This window comes from Geotrypetes seraphini, chromosome 7 (genome assembly GCF_902459505.1).
Source record: "Geotrypetes seraphini chromosome 7, aGeoSer1.1, whole genome shotgun sequence".
Taxonomy (NCBI): domain Eukaryota; kingdom Metazoa; phylum Chordata; class Amphibia; order Gymnophiona; family Dermophiidae; genus Geotrypetes; species Geotrypetes seraphini.
Window position 1 is genome coordinate 112101051 of NC_047090.1, and position 26865 is coordinate 112127915.

The 26865-nt window shown below is 46.1% G+C and overlaps 1 protein-coding gene across 11 annotated transcripts in view; it reads left to right on the forward strand.

Annotated features, from left to right (window-relative positions):
* The window catches only part of RBM25 (RNA binding motif protein 25), a 285496-nt gene that overhangs the window by 171485 nt on the left and 87146 nt on the right, over positions 1–26865 (forward strand). For all 11 annotated transcript variants that reach the window (XR_004540227.1, XR_004540229.1, XR_004540228.1 and 8 more), the window contains 3 exons: positions 14486–14575; positions 14999–15072; positions 15341–15491. Coding sequence is in view for 8 of the 11 variants with exons in the window: in XM_033953497.1 (XP_033809388.1) it covers positions 14486–14575; positions 14999–15072; positions 15341–15491 (315 nt within the window). In the remaining 3 variants the exon portion in view is untranslated. The remainder of the gene's footprint in view (positions 1–14485; positions 14576–14998; positions 15073–15340; positions 15492–26865) is intronic.

The following is a 26865-nucleotide window of genomic DNA, read 5'->3' on the forward strand; positions in this document are numbered from 1 at the left end:
TTCCAGTCGTCGTCTTCAGCCGAGGTCTTCCTCTTTGGCTTCAGTTCTGGACTATTTGCTTCATTTATCTTATTCAGGCCTCCAATCCACATCTATTAGAGTTCATTTTAGTGCGATTGCTGCTTTTCATCAACCTCTGGATGGGAAACCTCTCTCTACACATCCTCTGGTTGCTCGCTTTATGAAGGGCCTTTTTAATCTCCATCCACCTGTCAAACCGCCTCCTGTTGTATGGGATCTTACTGTTGTTCTGGCTCAACTGATGAAACCTCCATTTGAACCTATTGACTTGGCTCATTTTAAATATCTTACTTGGAAAGCTGTATACTTGATTGCCCTCACTTCTGCTCGTTGAGTCAGTGAGTTGCAAGCTTTGGTCTCGGACCCACCTTTCACGGTTTTTCACCATGACAAGGTGGTTCTCCGTACACATCCAAAATTCTTACCTAAAGTAGTGTCAGATTTTCATATCAATCAATCTATTGTTCTACCGGTATTTTTTCCTAAGCCGCATTCTCATCCCGGTGAGGCGGCACTGCATACTTTGGACTGTAAACGTGCGTTGGCGTTTTACCTTCAACGTACTCAACCTCACAGAACATCTCCTCAACTTTTCATCTCTTTTGATCCAAATAGGTTGGGACGTCCTGTCTCTAAGCGTACCATCTCCAACTGGATGGCTGCTTGTATTTCTTTCTGCTATGCTCAGGCTGGTCTTTCTCTGCAGGGTCGAGTGACGGGCCACAAAGTTAGAGCTATGGCGGCATCTGTCGCTTTCCTCAGATCAACACCTCTTGAGGAAATTTGCAAGGCTGCCACTTGGTCCTCGGTTCATACTTTCACTTCTCATTACTGTCTGGATACTTTATCCAGGAGGGATGGCCATTTTGGCCAGTCTGTTTTGCAAAATCTTTTTTCGTAAATTGCCAACTTCCCTCCTTCCTTTTTACTTAGCTTGGAGGTCACCCATGTGTGGGAACATGCTGCCTGCTTGTCCTGGGATAAAGCACAGTTACTTACCGGAACAGTTGTTATCCAGGGACAGCAGGCAGATATTTCCACAACCCTCCCACCTCCCCTGGTTGGCTTCTTGGCTTGGTATCTGAACTGAGGATCCTCACAGGAGATGCACCCCCTAGTTCGGGCGGGAAGGCACGCGCGCATGTGCGATGCAGCACTCGAAAGCTCGAGATCTTCAAACAAGTTTGCTTTCGAGGCTGTCCGCTGCGGTGCTCCGTCGGTGACGTCACCCATGTGTGGGAATATCTGCCTGCTGTCCCTGGATAACAACTGTTACGGTAAGTAACTGTGCTTTAGGGAGGGAAAAGTGGAAACCTGGAAGAAAACTAATATAAAATTTGAACATAATTTAAAGATTAAAAGCATCTTTAAAAAGGAAACTCTTTAAGTTACTTTTAAAATGACTCAAATCATTTTCCTCTCTTACATGCTGAGGCAAAGTGTTCCAAAGTTGCGGAGCCATCACTGAAAGCATTTCATGTCGTCGAGTTCCAATAACTTTCAGAGAGGGGACTACTATGAGCTTTTGATTACTGGACCAGAGAGAATGCGATGTGCTATAAGGGATAAGTAATTTATTAATGAATTGAGGTTCATTTGTGGAAAGGGTTTTAAATACTAAGAGTAAAATTTTAAAAGTGATAGGATGGTTAATTGGGAACCAGTGAGGAGTGACATGATCGTATCAAGATTTTCAGAAGGCGTTCGACAAAGTTCCACATGAATGTCTACTTCGAAAAATTTCGAGCCATGGCATCAAGGGTGATATACTCACGTGGATTAAAAACTAGTTGGTGGATAGGAAACAGAGTGGGGGTGAATGGACAATACTCAGACTGGAAAAGCGTCAAGAGTGGAGTGCCACAGGGTTCAGTGCTCAGGCCTGTGCTCTTCAACATATTTATAAACGACCTAGAAATTGGCACGACAAGTGAGGTGATTAAATTTGTGAATGATACAAAGTTATTCAGAGTAGTGAGGACACAAAAGGATTGCAAAGATCTACAAAGAGACATAAATACGCTCGAGGAATGTGCCGCAAACAAAAATCATATGCATGATTATAGGATGTCAGGTTCTATACTCAGAGAGAGCCCCCAGGAAAGAGACTTGGGAGTACTTGTAGACAAGTCAAGGAAATCATCTGTGCAATGTGCGGCAGCAACAAAAAGGGCAAACAGAATGCTAGGAATGATTAAGAAGGGGATCACAAACAGGTTTGAAAAGGTTATCATGTCATTATCTGGGCCATGGTTTGCCCCCACCTGGAATACTGCGTCCAACACTGGTCACCGTACATGAAAAAGGACATAGTACTACTGGAAAGGGTCCAGAGAACATAAGAAGAGCGACAAAAAATGGTTAAGGGACTGGGGGAGTTGCCGTACAACGAGACGCTAGAGAAACTGGGCCTCTTCTCCCTTGAAAAGAGAAGACTGAGAGGGGACATGATTGAAACATTCAAGATATTGAAGGGAATTGACTTAGTAGAGAAAGAGATATTGTTCACCCTCTCCAAGGTGAAGAGAACGAGAGGGCACTTGTTAAAATTGGAAGGGAAAAGATTCCTTACAAACGTAAGGAAGTTCTTTTTCACCCAGAGAGTGGTAGAAATATGGAACGCTCTTCCGGAGGCTGTTAAGGGGAAAGCACCCTTCAGGGATTCAAGACAAGGTTGGATAAGTTTCTACTGGAACAGAATATATGCAAGTAAGGCTAGACTTTAGAGCACTGGTCTATGATCTAAGGCCCACCGCATGAGCAGACTACTGGGCATGATGGACCACTAGTCTGACCCAGCAGCAGCAAATCTTATGTTCTTATGTTAAGAAAAGATATTAAAATTCCTAGAATCAAATGGGTTACAGGATCCGAGGCAACATGGTTTTACTAAAGGTAAATTGTGCCAAACACACCTGATTGAATTTTTTGATTGGGTGACCAGAGAATTGGATCAAGGGCATATTATGCTTGATGTAATTTACTTAGATTTTAGCAAAGCCTTTGACATGATTCCTCATCGAAGGCTCTTGAACAAATTAGATGGGCTGAAGTTAGGACCCAAAGTGGTGAACTGGATTCGAAATTGGTTGATGGACAGATGCCATAGGGTGGTGGTTAATGGAATTCGCTCAGAAGAGGGAAAGATGAGTTGAGGAGTAGAGAGTTGCGCGGGGACAGAAATCCCACCTGTCCCCACCCGTCCCCGCGAGGAATCCCTCCATCCCCACTTGTCACCGTGAGGAATCCCCCCGTCCCCACGAGGAATCCCCTCCATCCCAGCCCGTCCTTATAAACTTCAGAAATAGTTATTTCATTTAATTATGCTACTGAATTAAAGGCTCTGGTAGAGACCCATTTACAAATAAGCAGACACTTTATTAATTTGGAAATATTAATTGGGAAGAATACATACTTTGTAAACCGGTTTCTACCAGAGCCTCTAATGTAAATATAAAATATAAATACTCAGCTGATGAGAACCCCCAAGCTGTCAGCTGAGGACTTCCTTTGCAGTTGGCCGGGGGTCCCTTTTGCCAAGCTTGGCAGGCAGCAGTAGCTTCCCTGAGTCACAGAGGCTGGCACCTCAGTGGCTCATGGATATTGCCAGCGAGTGCTGTGCTTGGTGGAGGGGAGTTCTGGCCGTCTCTAGAGGAGGTCCTCTGCTGGCGGTGCTTGGGGATCCCCACAAGTCACAGCAAGGGTCAGCAAGTACTTCAACACTATAAAAATAAAACCAGAAATGCATTTCCTTTTTTTTTTGAACACAATACAAAGACATCTGCTATATACATTTCCCAAAACTAACATATTTTAGTCAATAAATTCTGTATTTTATCTTTGTTGTCTGGAGACTTATTTTTCCATAAAGTTGGTCCGTTTCTTTTTTCTGCTTTCCCATCTTCTGTAAATTCTTCTGTCCATTGGTTCCTCCTACCATGGTCCAGCATTTATCCCTTTCTCATCTTTCACCCCTGCCCACCAGTCCCATGCCCAACATTTCTCCTTCTATCACCCTTCTACAGCACCATACCACATCTCTCCCTCCATTCCCTTCACCACTATGTCCAACATTCCTCCCTCTTGCATCCATTTCAATCTGTCCCACTGTTCCCTTTCCACCACAATATTTCTCCCTCTCATCTGTACCTCACTCCCTCCCTATGACCAAAAATTCTCCTTTCTTCCATTCCCCGTGTACACAACCATCTCTTCCCCTCCCTTCATCTCTCCCAAGTTCATGCCTTCTGTGTCCAAAAACGCATTCCCTCCCCCACCTCAGCATCTCTTTCCCTCCGTTCCTCTCTCCCAAGTTCATGCTTTCTGTGTCCAAAAACGCATTCCCTCCCCCACCTCAGCATCTCTTTCCCTCCGTTCCTCTCTCCCAAGTTCATGCCTTCTGTGTCCAAAAACGCATTCCCTCCCCCACCTCAGCATCTCTTTCCCTCCCTTCCTCTCTCCCAAGTTCATGCCTTGTATCCAAAAACGCACTCCCTTCCCCCCTTTTGGGTTCTGCGTTTGTCTCCCAGCCTTCATCTGCAAGCAAATTACCTTAGCAACTTTCTCAGCCAAATGGAGCTCGAGCTGCGAGGCTCGTCTTCTATTTTCTGTCTGCCCTGCCGCAGCACACATAGCTGACTGGAAGTCTTCCCCGATGTGAGCGCTGACGTCAGAGGGATGGCTTTGCTTAAGCCCTCCCTCCGACGTCAGCGCTGACTTTGGGGAAGACTTCCGGTTGGCTATGTGTGCTGCGGCAGGGCAGGTAGGAAAAAAAAGACTAGCCTCGTGGCTCGAGTTGTATCGAACCCCGCAGGATCCCCATGACCTTAGGAGGCGTCCCTACGGGATCCCCGTGACTCGAAGGGGAAACATGTGGGATCCCCGTTCCCGTGCAGCTCTCTATTGTGGAGTACCTCAGGGATCGGTGCTGGGTCTGATCCTTTTCAATATGTTTTTGAGTGACATTGCTGAAGGGTTAGAAGGAAAGGTTTGCCTTTTTGCAGATGATACCAAGATCTGTAACAGAGTAGACATCGAGGAAGGAATGGAAAATATGAAAAAGGATTTGCAAAAATTAGAGGAATGGTCTAATATCTGGCAATTAAAATTCAGTGTAAAGAAGTGCAGAGTAATGCATTTGGGGATTAGAAATCAGAAGGAGCTGTATGTGCTGGGAGGTGAGAGGCTGATATGCACAGATGGGGAGATGGTCCTTGGGGTGATAGTTTCTGAAGATCTATAGGCAAAGATACAGTGCGACAAGGAGACTGGAAGCCATATATATCGTAGAGCACTGTTCTTCAACCGCCAGTCCACAGAAAATTCCTGCCGGTCCGCACAAGGCCGGCGAGATCGAGTCGGCAGTTAAATTTCTTGCTGACTGCGGTAGTGTTGGCGGAAGGTTGTTGTTCCACCCAGCCTCGGGCAATCAAGACAGGTTGCCGACATCGGGGCCTTCCCTCTGTGAGTCTCGCCTATTCGGAAACAGGAAGTTGAAACTAAATAGGATGGACTCGGAGAGGGAAGGTCCCGACGTCGGCAGCCTGTCTTGATCACCGCCCCTGCCGAGTCGCCGAAGAGGGCTGCAAGGAAGGTGGAAGGGAAAGAGCTGCAGGTGCAGGTGGAAGGGAGATGGTCAGTATGCGTGGGAGCAAGATCATGGGGAGCCTTGGACAGTGGCAGTCTCCCCTCCCAGCAGCTCTCGTACTTGCCAGGGCAGTGATTCACCGGCAACTTCCTCTTTCCTCAGAGGCGGCAACGGACCCAAGGCTGCCTAAGTAAATCGCTGCTGCAGGCAAGTACTGAGTGCTGCTGGAAGCGGAGGAAGCCACTGTTGGAGGCTGGGAAGCTGCTGGATAAAGGGAGAGCTGCTACTGGACCTGGAGGGAGGTAGAAGGAGAGATGCTGCTGGGAGGGGGAGAGGGAAAGGGATGGGAAAAGAGTTACTGTTGGAGAGGGGGAGAAGGGAAGGGAGAAGGAAAAAAGAAGGGAACAGCTGGCAGGGAGATTGGGGAAGGGGGTCAGGGTGGAATGGAGAGATCAGATGAGGGAAAGGGGAGAGAGAAGAAAGAAGAGAGATTGATGCTGGAAAGGGGATCAGCAGAGAAATGAGAGAGGGATAAAGATGCTAGATCTGGTGTAGGAGAGAGAAAAATGAAGAAAGCAGTGAAGCTGGAATGAATGATGTAAAAAGGAGAGAGGAGGCACAGGCTGGGTGGAAAGGGGAGAGGGGCATAGAAAGAAGTCAGATACATATGGAAGGGGGAGAGGGCAGACAGTGGATGGAACGGACAGATGCTGGATTGAAGAGACAGGGCAGACGCTGGAAAGAAAAGAGTGAAAAGAAGATGAAAGCAGAAACCAGAGACAACAAAAGGTAGAAAAAAATGATTTTATTTCTATTTTGTCATTAGATTATATCAGATTTGAAATATATATCCTGCTAGAGACATAACTGGGAGCTGCAAAGCCCAGGCAGTGCTTCTTTAGCTTCCAGCTGGCTTAGAGCTCTCTCGGACCAAGGGGCACTCCCCTAACACTATTCCTGTCATGTGTGACTGCAGTATTCTGTTAGCATGATATTTCTGTGTAGCATTCTGTAATGACTTGACTTGTTCAGTTTTCTTGATAGTAGAGGGGATATATGTGAAGGGGAGGGGACACAGGGGTTTTGTTGGTCCTTGCTCTGTATATTTGTATTTATAAAATGACAATTGTACAGAATATTGTTTCTTTTTATACTGTAATAAAATACGTTCAATATAAAATCATAACTGCGGCTTGTGCAGATGGGATCAGATGGTTTGCGGGGACTGAGCTCACGGAGACGGGGCGGAAATGGTTTTTTAAAATTTCAGTCTTAGTAGTTTGCTGGCCCACAAAATAATTATTTTATTTCTGCCTGTCCACGGGTGTAAAAAGGTTTAAGAAAACTGCCCTAGAGGAAAGGAGGAACAGGGGATACATGATTCAGACATTCAAATACTTGAAAGGTATTAATGTAGAACAAAATCTATTCTAGAAAAAAGAAAATGGTAAAACCAGAGGGGATAGTTTGAGGTTGAGGGGTGGTAGACTCAAGAGTAATGTTAGGAAATTCTTCCTTATGGAGAGGGTGGTAGAGAAGAAAACGGTGAAAGAGTTCGAACAAGCGGTCTCTAATCAGAAAATAATGGGTATACATTGAAGGAACTAAGGCCAGTACTGGGCAGGCTTGCACAGTCTGTATCCCATATATGGACTTTCAGTTAAGGACGGGCTGGGGAGGGCTTCGATAGCTGGGTTGGTTAAGATAGGCTGGAGTGAGCTTTGATGGAGACTCCAGTAGATAGAACCTAAGCACACTACTGGGCAGGGCTCTGGGTTTCTGGCCCAGAAATATCTAAGAAAAAGGACCATTTAAATTAAATGATTAATTTATGGAGCATGTATGGTTGGGCAGACTGGATGGGCCATTCAGGTCTTTATCTGCTGTCATTTATTATGTTATTTATCTGGCCAACTCTCCCTCCATTCCATTACAGTAAGCCAGGGAGTCCCATATGTGAGAATATGCTGCTTGATTGTCCTAGGATAAAGCACAGTTAATTACTGTAGCATGTATTATCCAGGAATAGCAGGCAGATATTCTCACATCTCACCCACCTCCTCTGGTTGGCTTCTTAGCTTTCTTACGGAACTGAGGGGCTTGAGCTGGCATCGGGCGGGAAGGCACATGCGCGGTGCGATCAGTCGCAAAGTGGTTTGTTTTTTAGAATTTTATTTTGATAATTCAACAATAAAATTATTGAAGTACTTGTCATTTTACATAGAAAAAGAAAATTTTTAATTATTCCAAACATAAATCTGTTTGACAAATAATTTTAAGACTCACTGGAGACAATTTCACATATCAGAAGGAGTGATACATATTCCTAAAATTGTAAAAGAAAAAGTAGGAAGTCATCCTCAATTATTAATGGACCAATCAATAGGATTCACCTGGTTCCCTGACTACCCCCTTTCCTTCTAAAAAAAAAAATTGTAATTAGAAGGGCTCATAGAATACATAGGAATTTTGATCTAAATAGAAATTTAGCCCCCAATGATTTCACATCTTCTTTCATTCCAGGGAACTTTTTCATTCTTGTTTGTGTTATTCTTGAAACATCTGAGAACACAGAAATTTTCCTTTCCGAGAAGGAAGTTTCTCCCTGCCTAAAAAAAAAAAAAAGGCGAAGGAGTGCTTCCCTATCTTGTTGGAACACAAATATCAACAAGAAGTGTAGCACATGTAATAACTTCCTCTTGAGAACTTTCAATATATGTTTGAAAGGTCCATAGGACTCAAAGGTGTTACCTGAGGTTGAGTCTCAGGGTCAGAAGAGGAAGGTTTTTTTTTTTTTTTTTTGAGAACGCCAACAAAAAGTATATTTCATGTAAAGGTGGAAGTCCTTCATCCGGATATTTAAACACTTCTTTCAGCAATTTATAAAATGTTTCCTTAGGTGACATTGTTGATATTTTGGGAAAGTTCAGTAGCCTAAGATTCAATTGCTTCGTAAAGTTCTCTACTTTCCTCAATAAGACCAACTTATCCTGTAATATAGCTCCAGATGAGGCTTGTACATTTTGAATTGTACCAAAGATTTAATTTTCTCTCCCTGCGACTTTAATTCCTCTTCAAACTTTTTTAATTTGGACGTTTGAACTTGAACAAGAGGAAAAATTCCTTGGCATACCTTATAGAGGGAGTCCATCACTGTCCAGATGGAATCCAATGTGACCTCAGCAGGTCTAGTAAGAGATTGAATAATTAAAGCTGCTCTTCTTTCCACTGAGGCAGCTATCCCTTCTCCCGCCTCAGATTCTCCAGCTGAGGACTCCTGGGGAGCCAGCACACCCAGAATCTCTGGAGGCTGCATTCCTTCTACCACCGAAGCCTCTGCTGGAATTCCCCTCTCTCTCGGCTGCAGGGGTGAAGCTGGTCCCTAAGAGCTGAGCGAAACTTTGCTTCCCAAAGCCGACGCCTCCCTCGTGTCCTGCACAGCAGGATCGCCCTGAGGTGAGGAAGACACAAAGCACGTAAGAATGCCCTGTCTCATCAAGGTAGGTGTGGGCTGTCAGGCTGAAACAGCCACTCTACCTCTTCTCTTAGGCATCACATTAAAAAATCACGAACAGGAAGCAGGAGCAGTTTTAAATGCGTCGTACTACCAAGACGCCATCTTGTCTTTCCAGTCGCAAAGTTTTTCAACTTAAAATGACAGTTCACTTGTCAAATTGTCCATACCGGGCTCCATGGATGATGTCACCCATATGTGAGAATATCTGCCTGCTGTCCCCAGATAACACCTGTTAGGTAAGTAACTGCTTTATGACATCCACTGTTTTCACATACTCTTGTAAATGGCCCATCAAAATGGACATTTAGTTGTTGGTGATTTCATTGCAAGTTCAATAAAGGCTCTTAGCTGCACATCTCCAATTTTAATAAAATTTATTGGCGTAGGGTCAGATGCACTGAAATCCTCGATCATCTAACAGTCGTTGCTAAACCAGTTTGACCGGTTTAGTGACAAATCAAATTTGCCAACCAAATGCACAGAATGACTCACCGTATGGTTTTCTGTGCAGTCGTACATTCTCAGATTCTGGCTTGCAAATGAGGTCATTAATATTAAAACCAGCCATCCGATCGATGGCCTAACCTTGCATGCCACAATCGGATCAGTATTACCTACCTGGGAAACCCAACAGGTTGGTAATTGTTTTATCGACAGGTCTGCAGTTTTTTGTTGGGTTTTTTTTCCTATAGTCACAGATATCGATTAAAGAAAAAAAAAATAATAATAATGCCATGCAAGGCTTTCACTGGGAAAATAGGCAAGCAACTTTGCACCCCTTTATGCTTTACTTCAGTTTTGGTTCAGGACTTCAAAATTTAGGTCTCTGCATAATTAATGACTGCTTGCAGCATGACACGTGCAGTTCATGCCATTTTGGAAGCTTTATTTGCCTTTATGAACCAACTTATTCCTGGAATCAAAAATGTGCACTACTTTAGTGATGGATCTGTAGCACAATAACACAATTTTAGTAATTTTTGCTGCCATTACAAAGACTTTGAAATTTCTATTGAATGGAATTTTTATGGTACTAGCCATGGAAAATCACCATATGATGGTATTGGGAGAACTGTAAAATGACTTGCTGCACATGCCAGCTTGCAGCGGCCTCTGGAAAATCAGATCTTGATGGCAAAATAATTTGTTTAGCTTTTGTGAAGAAAATAATACTGGGGTCAAATTCTTATTCATCTCAAAGGAAGACATTGAGAAATTAAGACCTATTAAGGAATCCAGGTTTGAGAATGAGCAACAGTAACTGGAACTTGGGAAAATCACCAGTTTAAGCTAATTGATGAAACAAAAATTTGTGTCGGCAGAGTATCAGGGGTAAGTACGTCTTCGGACACCGACTAGCCCGTCTGCTTAGAAGGGCTTTAAACTAGGTAAGTTGGGGGAGGGTTCCTGTGCAGTAGGTAACTATCCTGAGGAGGAGAGTCACAGCTCCACTTCTGAGTCTGAGGTAAGTGCTCACTTTGCAAATAATACTAACAATACCAAGTCCGAGGTAAGTACTCACATTGCAATTAATTCTGAGTCCGCAATAAATGCTCACATTGCAAACAATTCATTAGGGGGCAAAATAACACAGGGTCCTAACAATCACAAGGCATGGAGAGCTATGTATGTCAATGCACACAGTTTAGGCAATAAAATCCTTGAGCTGGAGACCGAGATAATAAATGCTGACCTAGATGTGGTGGCGATTTCCGAAAGTTGGTTCACGGACTCTCATGGGTGGGATATGGCTATACCGGGTTACAACTTACTTCGTCGAGACAGAGAGGGCAAGTTAGGAGGAGGGGTAGCACTATACACTAGGGAGGACATTAAAACTACGAGAATCACGGAGGTCAAGTACTCCGGAGAATCCCTCTGGGTAAACCTAGCCAGAGGCAAAGAAAAGTGTCTGTATCTTGGTGTAATTTATAGACCACCAAGACAGCTGGAAAACAAAGACATAGAATTAATCCATGACATAGAGAATATCACTCTAAGGGGGGACACAGTACTGCTAGGGGACTTCAACATGCCGGATGCAGATTGGAACACGCTCACAGCGACAACCAGCGCCAGTAGAAGGCTATTATCCACAATTAAAGGAGCACAACTCAAACAACTGGTATCAGAGCCCACTAGGGCACAAGCGATATTGGACCTGGTACTCACCAATGGAGAAAGCGTATCAGAGGTCTCGGTAGGCGATAAGTTAGCCTCCAGTGACCACAACATGATATGGTTCAACCTCAGGAAAGATTTCACTAGATCAAGCACGGCAACCAGAGTACTCAACTTTCGAGGCGCTGACTTCAAACGCATGGGAGATTTCGTCCATCACACACTACAAAGCCAAGCTATGGCCAATAATGTGGAGAATATGTGGTCAACCTTGAAATCTACCCTACATGTAGCAACGAACCGATACATCACATCAGCAAGCAAACGGCGAAGAAACAATAGACCCCAATGGTTCACCGCAGAGATTTCAGATCTCTGTAAAGAAAAGAAATCAGCATTCATTTCTTATAAACATTCAGAGACAAGAGAGGCTAAATTGGAATACATGGCCAAAGCTGCAGCGGTGAAAGCGGCAGTCAGAGAGGCCAAGCATCAAGCTGAGGTAAACCTAGCAAGGAACATTAAGAAGGGCGACAAATCCTTCTTCAGGTATATTAGTGACAGAAAAAGAAACACTGATGGGATAGTGCGCCTTAGGAAATCAGATGGGAAATATGTAGAATCAGATTCAGACAAAGCCGAACTACTAAATGAATATTTTTGCTCTGTTTTCACATGTGAGGCACCGGGGTCAGGTCCACAGTCGCAGGTAAAGCAAAGTTCAGAAGATCCGTTTCGGGATTTAGAGTTTACTTCCGGAGACGTCTACGACGAATTATCAAGACTCAAGGTGAACAAAGCAATGGGGCCGGACAATCTACATCCCAGGGTGCTCAGAGAGCTCAGGGACGTCCTAGCGGAGCCGTTATCAATACTCTTCAATCTGTCCCTGAGCACGGGAATAGTGCCCTTGGACTGGAAAACAGCTAACGTCGTTCCTCTGCACAAAAAGGGTTGTAGGACAGAGGCTACGAATTACAGACCGGTAAGTCTCACATCGGTAGTGAGTAAACTCATGGAAACACTCATCAAACGCAAATTAGACATGATACTAGACGAGGAGGAACTACGCGATCCCCACCAACATGGATTCACCAAGGGTAGGTCCTGTCAATCCAATCTCATTAGTTTCTTTGACTGGGTAACAAGGAAACTAGATATGGGAGAATCCCTGGACGTCGTGTACTTGGACTTCAGCAAAGCCTTTGATAGCGTCCCCCACCGCAGGCTATTGGGCAAGATGAAATCAATGGGATTAGGTGAAACATTTACAGCATGGGTCCACGATTGGCTGAGTGGAAGAACTCAGAGGGTGGTGGTTAATGGTACCATCTCTAAAACGACGGAAGTGACCAGTGGGGTGCCGCAGGGCTCAGTCTTGGGCCCGATCCTTTTCAACATATTCGTAAGAGACATGACTCAGGGGCTTCAAGGTAAAATAGCATTATTTGCCGATGATGCTAAACTATGTAACATTGTGGGTAACGGCAGTCTGTCCGACAGCATGACGCAAGACCTGGTTTTATTGGAACATTGGTCCTCGACCTGGCAGCTTAGCTTCAACGCTAACAAATGCAAGGTCATGCACCTGGGCAACAATAATCCGTGCAGAACGTACACATTAAATGGTAAAACCTTAGCAAGGACTACAGCAGAACGGGATTTGGGGGTGATCATCAGTGAAGACATGAAAACGGCCAATCAAGTGGAGAAGGCCTCATCCAGGGCTAGGCAAATGTTGGGTTGTATCCGGAGAAGCTTTGTTAGTCGGAAGCCCGACGTCCTAATGCCCTTGTACCGAACCATGGTGAGGCCTCATCTGGAGTACTGCGTACAATTCTGGAGGCCACATTACCAAAAAGATGTACTGAGAGTCGAGTCGGTACAGCGGATGGCCACCAGGATGGTCTCGGGGCTTAAAGATCTATCATACGAAGAAAGACTGAACGAATTGCAGCTATACTCTCTCGAAGAACGCAGGGAGAGAGGAGACATGATTGAGACGTTTAAGTATGTCACTGGTCGTATCGAGGGAGAAGATGATATTTTCCTTCTTAAAGGACCCTCCGCCACAAGAGGACACCCGCTGAAAATAAAGGGCGGGAAGTTTCATGGCGACACCAGGAAATACTTCTTCACCGAAAGAGTGGTTGACAGCTGGAACAAGCTCCCAGTGCAGGTGATCGAGGCCAGCAGCGTGTCGGATTTTAAGAACAGATGGGATGCTCATGTCGGATCTCTAGGAGGCAAAGGTCATCAGAGAGTGATTAAATAGGGGGGGTGGGTCAGCGGTGTGGGCAGACTCGATGGGCCTCGGCCTTTTTCTGCCGTCACTTTCTATGTTTCTATGAGATAAAACATTTTTCATTGCTGATGTTGTTAAAGCTGATAACACTACTTCTGCTGTGGATACACAGGAGTCCATATTTGAGCTGTTGATTCCCATTTCCCGTGAACTAGTGCTGCCCGATTTCTGATTTGAATCGATTCACTGATTCACTTCGGGTGAATCGTTTTGGGCTTTTTTTGGTTTTTTTTTAAATCAACCTCTTGATTCGGTGACCAACCTTCCTCCCCATGCCTTCAGATTTCACAAAGCAGGAGTGGCAACGCTACCTCTTGCTGGCCTCCACTGCCGCTGCCACTCCTGCTTTAGGGGGAGAGAGTCAGTCGGGAAGTGCTGCAGTGTCCTCTGGCTTCCCCCCTGGCTTCCTTTTCTTACCTTCAGATAATATGGCAGCCTGCAGAGAGGATCGCCGGTGCTTTAGTGTGATCCTTGCAGGCTGCCGTCGTCCTCAACAGCACCTAGATTAATATGACAGGAAGGATTTTCTTTTCTTTTCTTTTTTTAAGCCTACATTTCTGCATTAAAATCCTGCCCAAATCACACCTAGATTGAAGGCACTAATATTACACCTGCCTGAGAGCGGATGTAAATGATAAGACATACAATAGGTACAGTCACACCTATTTTATAAAATACATGCATAAATTATGATTCCATCTATGTTCTGCCCTTATCCCAATCCTGAACATGTCTTCTGTACAAGTATATGCTGACTTGCATGACCTGGGCATGACCTGGTACCTGGTGTTGTAAGAGCCCATTTGTATGCATTAAATAAGCATTTTATGTAAGAAAAATGGTTTTACAAACTCCCATGTAATTACCTCTTTTCAGGATTTCTTATGTTTTTAATGTGATTGAGATACTTGATATTTCATTTATTTTATTTCAGCGCCTTAAAAACTGGGAGATAAGAGAACGGAAAAAATCCAGGGAATATGAAAAGGAAGCAGAGAGAGAAGAGGAACGACGACGAGAAATGGTAGGATTTAATATAGAACTCTCTTTACTTCTTGGACCTGATACAGTGTCCCAGTGGCACTGCTATTCTGGAGACTCTGTTCCCAAGCTTGTGTGACACGTAAAGATTGGGAAGAGTACAGAAGCAGTGTTTGCAGCCTAAACTAAGTAGGAAGTCTTGGCAACCTCACAGTGATTATACCTAGTGGCCATGCTTTAGGGGTACTAGTACTGCTTAGGATAATACTAATAACAGCTTGATTGAATTGTAACTGCTGGTAAAGGCTCATTTTGTCACAATTCAGTAGCCTCTAGATTTGTTTAAGCTTAGAAGTCTTATAAAGAAAGAAAGCATTGTAAGGAGAGAGGAAGAAACCTTTCCAATTCCTGCTATACTGAATGTGTATTGAAGATTGCTCATAATAACTCTGAGTATTTTTTTAAGGCAAAAGAAGCCAAAAGATTAAAAGAGTTTTTGGAAGACTATGATGATGATAGAGATGATCCAAAATATTACAGGTATGATCCAGATGAGATTTTTTTTAATTTAAATCATAACTGGCATATTAATTAGGATATTAATTATCTGCTGCTTATTTGAATGTTAATGTGAAAAAAGGTTTCTGGCACAGCAAGGCCTGTCTATACATGAGACATTGGGGCACGTTTATGATTCAATGTTTGGCTGTCATTCTTCATTGCTTCTTTAGTTTTGTCTAGCCACTTTGCCCATCAAACTGTATGGGTAGACTAACATAGAATTTGAGCAATACCTTGTTTTCTGCAGGGGAAGTGCTCTTCAGAAGAGATTACGAGACCGAGAGAAAGAGATAGAAACTGATGAACGAGACAGAAAACGGGAGAAAGAAGAGCTTGAGGAAATCAGGCAGAGACTTCTAGCTGAAGGACATCCAGATCCAGATGCAGAACTCCAGAGGGTAAAGAGAAACTGTGAAACCCTTTACCTTAATATAACCCTGATACTAATGAATACAGTAATCTGTGATCATCTCTGGGAAAAGGTGACTAAAGTCATCAGATAAAAAATAAGTTTTTAATAAATTCCATTAGAGCAAACAACTTGTAATACAACAGTACTTCTCAAGGAAATCTTCTCTATTACTGTTTAGAGCCTTTTGATAACAATTTCGTATGCTCCTTTGAGGATAACCTCTGTTGGAAAAATGTTGTGACATCTCTTCTGATTGTAATTGAAAATCTGAGAAATCAGTGCAATTTCTTTTCAGCCTTAAAAATTGACTAAGGTAAATTACTTTTCAGTGACATATTATGAAAACTGGTGTAATGTAAAAAGGCGTTTTTGTTGGTGGTTTTTTATGGTATATTATAGTAGTTGGATGATAAAGAGTCCTTTTTGATTGAGATCCAGAAAATTGATTTGATTTTCATGATACATCATTTTGAATTTGAGGTTTGTTTTACCCCTTTTTTGGAATTTGTGGATAATCCTAGATTTCCTGCTGGCTCTGCGGATGCCTTTTTCTTGCGCAACCGACGGACAGGTTGCTGGTTTGTTAGGCAGGTTGCTGAGCTGGGTTCTGGGTCAATCCCTCCTTTCCAATCCTGTAGGGAGTCTTGGAATTGGCCTGCAGGGTCAGAGCTTGCGTAACTCCAGCTCGTTGCAATTGTTGGGCTGACCGTTGCCAACTTTCTCCCCCTTGGATCAGGTCTTCCTGTCAGTCTTGTCAGACTTCAATACTCTGTCAGGTTGGTATAAGATAGGAAAGCCATGGAAGCCCACGCGGTTTTTGGGATTGATGGTGGAGGATTGGGGAGGCGACTTGGGTGAGGGGGTTAATGCTTGAGCTTTGTGGAGTGTGCTGGGGCCTCCCCCAATGTGGTCTTACATGAGGTGCATCTTAATATTCTACATAAGGCCTATATCACGAGTAGGGGGGCATAAGATGGGGCTGTGGCCTGATGCTTTCTGCCTTCACTGTCCAGCCTTGTGGGACATGATGGTTCATCACTTATTGGAATGCTGTCGCTTGGGGACCCTGTGGGTGCAGGTGCTTTGGATGGTGGAGGGTATCCTGGGTCAATCCTTAGTGGTCCTACAAAACCCTGTTGCTGGGTGTCACGAGTCACCTGCTTGAAGTTGATGATGTGGAGCCCTGTCGGCACTTTGTGCTGGTGACCCTGGGTCTTACAAAAAAAGCTTATACTGCAACACTAGGTGGACAATGCGTACCCTACAGTACAACAATGGAGGGCCAGCATGTCTCAGATGGCGGTCTGGAAAAGACTGCGTAAAAAGAGTATGACTAGCTGGAATGCAATGACCTATTTTGAGTGTTGGAGTTTTCTAAAGTGGGTCAGAGTCCTGGGATGCAGAGGGGGGTTGAAAGAGTCTGGGGGGAGGTGGGATTTCGTATCACTAAACAATGGAGGGCCAGCATGTCTCAGATGGCGATCTGGAAAAGACTGCGTAAAAAGAGTATGACTAGCTGGAACGCAGCGACCTATTTGGAGTGTTGAAGTTTTCTAAAGTGGGTCAGAGTCCCGGGATGCAGAGGGGGGTTGAAAGAGTCTGGGGGGAGGTGGGATTTCGTATCACTTGCCTGGAAACTTCATATTTGCATCTCAGTTTGTCTATACTGTTTACTGTGGATTAGTTGTACTTCCTACTAATTTTTACTGTATGGCTTTTGTATATTTCTTCTGTGCAATGTTCCTTCAATAAATATATTTTCAAAAAAAGGAATAACAGGATGTTTTACTTTGAGGAATTATTTTTCTTTAGAGGTCAAATAGCCAGCACTGTAGGCTATATTAACACGGTCACTAATCTCATCTTGTAATTTGGGCGAAGGGTCTGAATCTAGAGGAATATAATATTCTCTGTCTGACAATTCTTTCTTGATTTCTTTAACATAATGTTGTTTTTATTATGCATTGTTTCATTATGTATTTTTTTATTATGAATATCAACTTGATTTGTTTCATTTTTTTTTTTTACAGTTCAACTTGGTATTTAGCATTTCCCATGGTCATTTTGGTTTTAACAGTGCAATCGTGTTCTCGTGTTTTATTATGTATATTTATATTTTTCAATGATACATTAGACTCTTGACAAAGGCGGGATTGCACATACACTGTCAGTGTCGAGTCCCCTTCTTCATATCGTGCTGTCTACCAATAAAGTACATTATGGATAAGGCCATTGATTGGTGATTGGCATCTATTGCCTCACAACTCCTTTTTATCCCAGGACAAGCAGGCAGCATATTCTTAACGCATGGGTGACGTCACCGACGGAGCCCCGGTATGGACCTTTTTAACTAGAAAGATCTAGTTGGCCGCACCGCGCATGCACGAGTGCCTTCCCGCCCGACGGAGGAGAGCGTGGTCCCCAGTTTCTTCATTTCCGCGGAGCAAAGAAGACGCATGTGCTTTCAACAGCCGTTGAAAAGCTAGTTTCTGCCTTCCCGCTCGCGTAATTTTTCGTTTTTCTTCTAATTTTTCCTTTCGGATTCCCTATTTTTACTTACAAAAAAAAAAAAAAACTCGTCCAGTTTTCTTTATTTTTTCAGGCCGGCCCCGGCGGGGCCTGTTGCCACCATACAGGCCTCCGGATTCGATTTTGCGGAGGCCGTGTTTCCCTTCATGCCCCCTCAACCGGGCTTTAAGAAGTGCCAGCGGTGTGCACGCCCGATCTCTCTCACCGACCCGCACAATTGGTGCCTGCAGTGCCTGGGTCCAGAGCATCGGGCTGACTCTTGCACCCGCTGTGCTACGCTTAAAAAGCGCACATTAAAAAACAGGTAGATCCAGCAAAATCTTTTATTCGATACCGGATCTGCCATGGAACCTGCTGCGACGTCGACGGCACCACAAAAGTCGGCACCCACGACGTCGACACCACCTGACCCTTCTTCGGAGTCGTTGGGCCCAGGTAAGCCGGCTAAGAAGCCTTCCACTTCCCTTGAGTGCCCTCCTGCCACGGTTGCGACACCGGCCCTCCCGGTACCGCACCGACCCCGCAAACGCTCCGCTCCGATATCGGTGAGTGCCTCATCATTGGCCTCCTCATCGCCGGAGCGTAGAACGGCACCTATGGTACCGAAGAAGAAAAAAGCGGTACCGGTGCCCCCCCCTGGATGACCGCATCGCGGCCATACTCCAAAACCAATTACAGGAGCAGCTCCAGCAACAACTCCAACAACTGTTGCTGGCGTTGCTGGCACCGCACCTTCCGGTACGGGACCGGTCCGAGCCTCGCACTATCCCATCGGTGTCGACCCCCTCGGTACCGATTAATACCTCCATGCCGGTGCTCTTGGCTGAAACACCTACAGTGCATACCCGTACTGCTGCCGACCCTTCCCGGTCCCAGGAACGACATCGGTCTTCCTCTCCTGGTACCGCCTCGGTGCGCTCAGGCAAATCTCTCTCAAAGACCCGCCATGCCGAGCCTTCCACACCGATGTCCAAACGTGCACACCCTGATGTTAGAGACCCAGACTTGTGGGAAGACTCCCCGCACGGTACCGAAGAGGACGCTTCGTCAACCGACGAACCCTCCATGACCGATACCGCCTCAAAACCAGAACAATCCTCTTTTTCTAAATTCCTTAGGGAGATGACAGCAGCTCTTTCCATCCCCTTAGAGTCCGACTCTAAAAAGTCTCAGGCTTTCCTTGATGCCCTAGACCACAGGTGTCAAAGTCGGTCCTCGAGGGCCAGAATCCAGTCGGGTTTTCAGGATTTCCCCAATGAATCTGCATGAGATCTATTTGCATGCACTGCTTTCAATGCATATTCATTGGGGAAATCCAGAAAACCCGACTGGATTCCGGCCCTCGAGGAGGGACTTTGACACCCCTGCCCTAGACTTTGAGCAACCTCCCAAGGAATTTCTAAAGTTGCCCGTCCACGACATCTTACGGGAAACTTTCTATAAAAACTGGGAGACTCCCCTCACTGTTCCCGGGGCCCCTCGCAAATTGGATAGCTTGTACCGGGTTATTCCAATCCCAGGGTTTGACAAACCTCAATTGCCCCATGAATCCCTCCTGGTGGAATCTACTTTGAAAAAGTCTCAAGGTTCCAGTGTATATGCCTCCACCCCTCCTGGCAGAGAGGGAAAAACCATGGATAAATTTGGTAAGCGCCTTTTCCAAAATGCAATGCTAGCCAATAGAGCCAACAACTACACCTTCCACTTCTCCTTCTATATGAAGCATCTGGTGCAACAGCTCTCCTCCTTACAGAAATACCTTCCTGAACGTAAGGTCCCTCTTTTCCAGCAACATATTTCCAGCCTCCTCCAACTCAGAAAATTCATGGTTCGCTCCATCTACGACTCATTTGAGCTGACCTCTCGCGCATCTGCCATGGCGGTGGCCATGCGACGTTTGGCATGGCTGAGAGTCTCTGACCTGGACATTAACCACCAAGACCGCCTGGCTAACGCACCTTGTCTGGGTGATGAACTCTTCGGAGAGTCCCTGGACTCAACAACCCAGAAACTCTCAGCACATGAGACCAGGTGGGACACTCTGATTAAACCTAAAAAGAAGACTCCACCTGCTCGCACCTACAGACAGCAGTCTTCATACCAGCGCAGGTTCTCGGCCAGACCTCTCAACCCGCCTCAACAGCAGCCTCGCCGACCTCGTCAACAGCATCAATCTCAGGCTCGCTCACAGTCTCACCAACCTGCCAAGCCTCTCCCTCCGTCAAAACCATCTCAGCCCTTTTGACTTTTTCCTCCAGGGCATAGCCAGTCTCCCACCATCATTGCCTCTTCCTCAGCCTATCGGAGGTCGCCTCCAAATCTTCCTCAGCCGTTGGGAGGTCATCACATCAGACCAATGGGTCCTCAACATCATTCGCCACGGCTACTCTCTCAACTTCCATACTCTTCCACCAGACAATCCCCCCGTAGAGTCTGCTTCTCACTCCTCCCAAACCCCCCTCCTCCTGAGGGAGGTCCACTCCCTCCTTCTCAATGCCATCGAAGAGGTGCCTCCGGACCAAAGGGGTCAGGGATTCTACTCCCGCTACTTCCTGGTTCCCAAGAAGACAGGAGACCTTCGTCCCATCCTCGATCTCAGGGACCTCAACAAGTGTCTGGTCAAGGAGAAGTTCAGAATGCTCTCCCTTGCCACGCTTTACCCTCTTCTCTCTCAACACGACTGGCTATGTTCCCTGGACCTCAAAGAGGCCTACACTCACATCCCAATCAATCCGACTTCACGTCGCTACCTACGGTTTCAGATACAGCACCGTCACTATCAGTACAAAGTGCTACCTTTTGGCCTCGTTTCATCGCCCAGGGTGTTCACCAAGTGCAAGTGCCTTATTGTGGTGGCGGCCTTCCTCAGGTCTCACAACCTCCAGGTGTTCCCCTACTTGGACGATTGGTTGGTGAAAGCACCTACGTCTCCACTTGTGCTACAAGCCACTCATCACACCATCTCTTTCCTCCATCTCCTGGGGTTCGAGATCAACTACCCCAAGTCGCATCTGCTTCCCACACAGCGACTTCAGTTCATTGGAGCAGTTCTCGACACCACACTAATGAGGCATTTCTCCCCTCCGACCATCAACGGACCCTGCTCCACCTCTGTCGTCAGGTGCTCCTTCATCACTCCATTCCTGCCCGACAGATGATGGTCCTCCTGGGCCACATGGCCTCGACGGTCCATGTGCTTCCTCTGGCGCGACTCCACCTCAGGACACCTCAATGGACTCTTGCCAACCAATGGTCACAGACCACGGATCTTCTTTCTCATCCCATCTCTGACATCGTCTCTTCAGCAATCTTTTCAATGGTGGTTAAACTCCTCAAATCTTTCCAGGGGTCTACTCTTTCATCTACCCCCTCACTCCATGATCATAACCACGGATGCCTCCCCCTATGCGTGGGGAGCTCACCTGGGAGATCTACGCACCCAGGGACTCTGGACCCCTCAGGAGCGTCAACATCACATCAATTTCCTGGAACTCAGAGCCATGTTCTATGCTCTCAAGGCCTTCCAGCACCTTCTCTGCCCTCAGGTCCTTCTCCTGTGCACAGACAATCAAGTCGCCATGTACTACATAAACAAGCAAGGCGGCACCGGATCTCGCCTCCTTTGTCAGGAGGCTCTCAGCATCTGGACCTGGGCCACGGCCCGCAATCTCTTCCTCAAGGCTGTCTATATCCAGGGCGAACAGAACTCCCTGGCCGACAATCTCAGCCACATCCTTCAACCTCACGAGTGGACTCTGGACCCTTCAACACTCTACTCCATCTTTGCTCGCTGGGGCACTCCGCAGGTGGACCTCTTTGCAGCGCCTCACAACCATCAGCTACCCCAGTTCTGTTCCAGTCTCTTCTCTCCTCATCGTCTGACCCCAGATGCATTCCTGCTCGACTGGACGGATCGGTTCCTCTATGCCTTTCCTCCACTACCTCTGATGTTGCGGACGTTATCCAAACTCCGCAGGGACAGGGCCACCATGATTCTCATCGCTCCTCGGTGGCCTCACCAACACTGGTTCTCCCTCCTGCTTCAGCTCAGCTCCAGGGAGCCCATTCCTCTTCCGTTGTTTCCTACTCTACTTACGCAGCAACGTCAGTCTCTACTACATCCCAATCTGTCTTCGCTCCACCTGACAGCTTGGTTTCTCTCGGGCTGACCTCTCCAGAGAATCTGTCTCAGCCTGTCCATCGCATTTTGGATGCCTCCAGGAAACCGGCCACCCTCCAATGTTACCATCAGAAGTGGACCAGGTTCTCCTCTTGGTGTCCACTGCATCATCACGATCCCACCTCATTAGCGGTGGAAACTGTACTGGACTATTTGCTCTCTCTGTCCGACGCTGGCCTCAAGTCTACCTCAATCAGAGTCCACCTCAGTGCCATCACTGCGTTTCATGAGCCTATCCTCGGAAAACCTCTCGCGGCTCATCCACTGGTTTCCCGGTTCATGAGAGGCCTCTTCAATGTCAAACCACCTCTGAAGCCTCCTCCTGTCGTCTGGGATCTGAATGTGGTTTTATCAGCCCTCATGAAACCCCCTTTTGAGCCTCTTGCCACAACTTCGCTCAAACTTCTCACATGGAAGGTGCTTTTCCTCATTGCCATCACCTCTGCCAGGAGGGTTAGTGAGATGCATGCACTGGTCGCCGATCCACCGTTCACTGTTTTTCACCATGACAAGGTGTTTCTGCTTACCCATCCTAAATTCCTTCCCAAGGTGGTCTCGGCTTTTCACCTCAACCAGTCCATTGTGTTGCCTGTCTTTTTCCCTAAACCCCATTCTCATCCTGGGGAACAGGCGTTGCACACGCTGGATTGTAAGCGTGCCCTTGCATACTACCTTGACCGTACCAGGGCTCACCGCTCGTCCCCTCAGCTCTTTCTGACCTTCGATCCTAACCGTCTAGGTCGTCCTGTCTCTAAATGGACGCTTTCCAACTGGCTTGCTGCCTGTATTGCGTTCTGTTATGCTCGGGCCGGTCTCTCACTGGAAGTTGCTGTCACGGCCCACAGGGTCAGAGCTATGGCTGCTTCTGTGGCTTTCCTCCGTTCCACTCCAATCGAGGAAATCTGCAAGGCTGCCACTTGGTCCTCAGTTCACATGTTCACTACTCACTACTGTCTGGATGCCTTCTCCAGACGGGATGGACACTTCGGCCAATCTGTGTTACAAAATTTATTTTCCTAATGGCCAACCATCCCTCCTCCCTCTCTGTTAGCTTGGAGGTCACCCATGTGTTAAGAATATGCTGCCTGCTTGTCCTGGGATAAAGCACAGTTACTTACCATAACAGGTGTTATCTAGGGACAGCAGGCAGATATTATTACGTCCCACCCTCCTCCCCGGGTTGGCTTCTTAGCTGGCTTATCTTAACTGGGGCCCACGCTCTCCTCCGTTGGGCGGGAAGGCACTCGCGCATGCGCGGTGCGGCCAACTAGAACTTTCTAGTTAAAAAGGTCCGTACCGGGGCTCCGTCGGTGACATCACCATGCGTTAAGAATATCTGCCTGCTGTACCTGGATAACACCTGTTATGGTAAGTAACTGTGCTATTTGGTTTGTGCTGATGCCCTTTATACATGGCTACAGGCAGAGGTTAGAAACATAGAAATAGACGGCAGATAAGGGCCATGGCCCACCAAGTCTGCCCACCCCAATAACCCTCCCCTACCTTTCTCTGTGAAGAGATCCCACGTGGCGATCCCATTTTGACTTAAAATCAGGCACGCTCCAGATCCAGGTGTAACCAGGCCTCTGCTTCCTGAGCTGCTCCATCTACCAAGAAGTCGCAATGACACTAGACCGAAGGAGGCTCCTTTGCATATTAGGGGCAGGCTTTTGGCATTTCTGCAGGCCTGGGTTCAGTTTTTGTCTGACTGCTGGGTTCTAGTCATCATTCAATCCGGCTTCACCTCCTATTTCTCCTATTTCATCTCCTCTAATATTTACATCTGATAATTTTTCTTTACCTCATGATTCTCCTTATGTAGTTCCAGCAGCATCATGATCAAAATTTAATATTCCAAATCTCAAAGCTTTAGAAAAAATGATAAATACTATGAATAGAACAACTTGTACTTTGGACCCAATTCCATCATCATTGATTCTTTAAAACAATCATGGTTTGTCACCTTTACTTTTAAATATAATTGTAAAAAGTCTAGAAGATGGAGTTGTTCATATAAATTGGAAAACTGCCATAGTATACCCTATTGTTAAGAATTATTCACTTCATCTGTCACAGGCTTCAAACTTTCAACCAATTTGTAATCTTCCATTTGATTCCAAAGTCTTAAGAGTGCTTAGTTTTTCTTCAGCTCTCCCAATATTCAGAAACTTCAAATATGCTTCATCCTTAAGAAGTCTGTTCCTGCGGTGTGGGATTACCTACAGGTTCTGGAATCCATAGTGGTCATACTGGATGTCGTCTCTTGAGCTAGAGCACACATGCGTCCTCTTCAGCGTGCCTTGTTTTCCTGGTGGGCAACCCATAGGGATGTCTTGCAGATATGTCTGCCATGGACTTTGGAGGCCCGAGTAAGCGTGAACTAGTGGCTTCGTCCTCAATTGCTGTGGTGACAACAGATGCCAGCCTTTGAGACTGGGGTGCACACTGTAATCGTCGTCCTCTTCAGGGCTGTTGGACTCCATCTCAGAAAAGGTGGTCAATCAACCGTCTGAAACTCAGGGCCATTTATCTCGCCCTGAGAGCATTGCAGGTGACCCTTGAGGGACAAGTAGTCCAAGTCTTCTCTGACAATGTGACGGCAGTGGCTTATGTCAATCGCTTTTGCTTTGGGCGGAACTTCATCTTCTGGTACTGATGGCAGTGCATGTGGCTGGAGTGGACAACGTTCAAGCAGACTCTGGATCTAGGCAAGTGGGCCCCCTCACCAGAAGCATTCTGTGCAATTATGTGGTGCTGGGGGCAGCCCAGCTTCGACCGCATGGCCAAGGCAAGGTACAAGAAGGCATAGCACTTCTTCAGTCGCAGATCTAAACTTGAAAGTGAGGGGCTCGATGCTGTAGTGTAACTGTGGCCTCTGTGAGTTCTTCTCTGTCTTTCCTCCTTGGCCAATGATCGGCCGAGTCCTTCGGAGGATTGCGGGACATCCCGTGCGCATCATTCTGGTGGCACCCGATTGTCCTCAATGACTGTGGTATGTGGATCTGCTACAAGTGCGTGTGGGAAGCAGTCTCTATCTGCACATCTATCCAGTCCTTCTCTGTCAGGTTCTTGTGGCCATGGAAGATCCAGGTCACTGGCTCTTGAGTGCGCCTCCCTAGAACATAAAGGATATTCGGATCTGGTAGTTGATACACTTCTCAGAGCTAAGAAGTCATCCACAGTGTCGGCCTATTCTAAGGCATGGAAGACCTTCCAGTATTGGTGTGCCATCAGGGCGCATTCTACCAGGAGTGTGGCTTCTTCATGGACCAAAGCTCGAGCTGGTCCTCCTGAAGAGATTTGCAGGGCGGCCATGTGGTCTTCATTTCACACGTCTGCTAAGTTCTACAGAGTAGATGTTGCTGCCAGGCAGGACTTGGCCTTCAGGTCCTCGGTTTTAAGGGTCAGCGCAGCTACCCTAGCTATTTTAAGGGGGACTGCTTTTGTATGTTCCTTTTGTCTAGAATGTCTCAGCTATTGCACTGGAAAAAGAGATTATGTACTTACTCTGGTAAGATCTTTTCTAGTAGATAAGACCTGCCCTGTCTTTCCTGCACCTTCTTTCAGTTTTCAGTCTATTTATGCTTCTCCAAGCTGATTCTTGGTGATCAGCCAGCCCTTCGGGGTTGTGAAGAATCTGTACATATGTTCAACTTGTTAGGGAATAGTTTCTGAGTTCCTTTGAAGCCTGTGTTGGCGGTTAATGGTACTGTTTAGTTGTTTATGAGCAGAACAATAGTATAGCCTGTGGTTAATGGTGCCTCTACTTCACACGTGTGGGTGCCTTTCTTTGCTTGGGTACTGACTACTAGAGGGTGCTAAGCTGATGTGTGAAGTACATTGGAGGCAGAGTAGAAAATTCGGAGTGGGTTCCTTCTGCAATCCATACGAGTATGGGGAAATAACTCTTGTCTAGAATGTCTCACTTTTCTACTGAAAAAGAGCTTACCAGGGTAAGTACATAATCTCTTTATATAAGTGCACACATGCACATGTAGAAAGATTGGAAAGAATTCTATGAGCCATGCTCTCTGCATTTTTCCCACTTATTTTCTGATGTTATAAAAGGATCTAGCCAAATGGCATTTCTATTATGTCCCTTCCGGATTCAGTACGCTAGGTGTTCAATTCCTTCCCTCAATCCAGGAGTTGCAGAAATCGAAACACTTTTCTGAGCACATGCTCCTCTCTCCTCAGAGAGAGAGTTAGAGCCCCCTGTAGTTTTCAGTTTCTGTAAGCAATCCGTGCAGAAGTCTTTTGGATTTGCCCGGCATCTTTTTCTTATTTTTTCACTTAAAGTTTGTCTTTGCGGTGCCTTGAGACCCCTTTGCGATGGTCCTCTGTCAGAAGAAAGGAAGCAGAGCCGGACTGCTGCTTCACTGAGAAACTTCAGTGGATCTCTAGAGCCAGCCTGCTTTGTGCCATCCTTCCTGGACTCAGGGTTCATTCCCCTGGGAGCTCATTTGCCCTCTGATCTTGTCAGGGGCTTAAGTGCAGATTCAAGGTTTCATGAAGAGGATCCGTGGGGGTGAAGGTTACTGTCTGTGTCCGTCCGACTGGCAGGCTGAAGATCTTCAAGTCTGATCATTTTGGAGCTATTCTGAGGCAGAAAATTATTTTCTTCCATTCAGCTGCAATGAAAAAAGCTTGA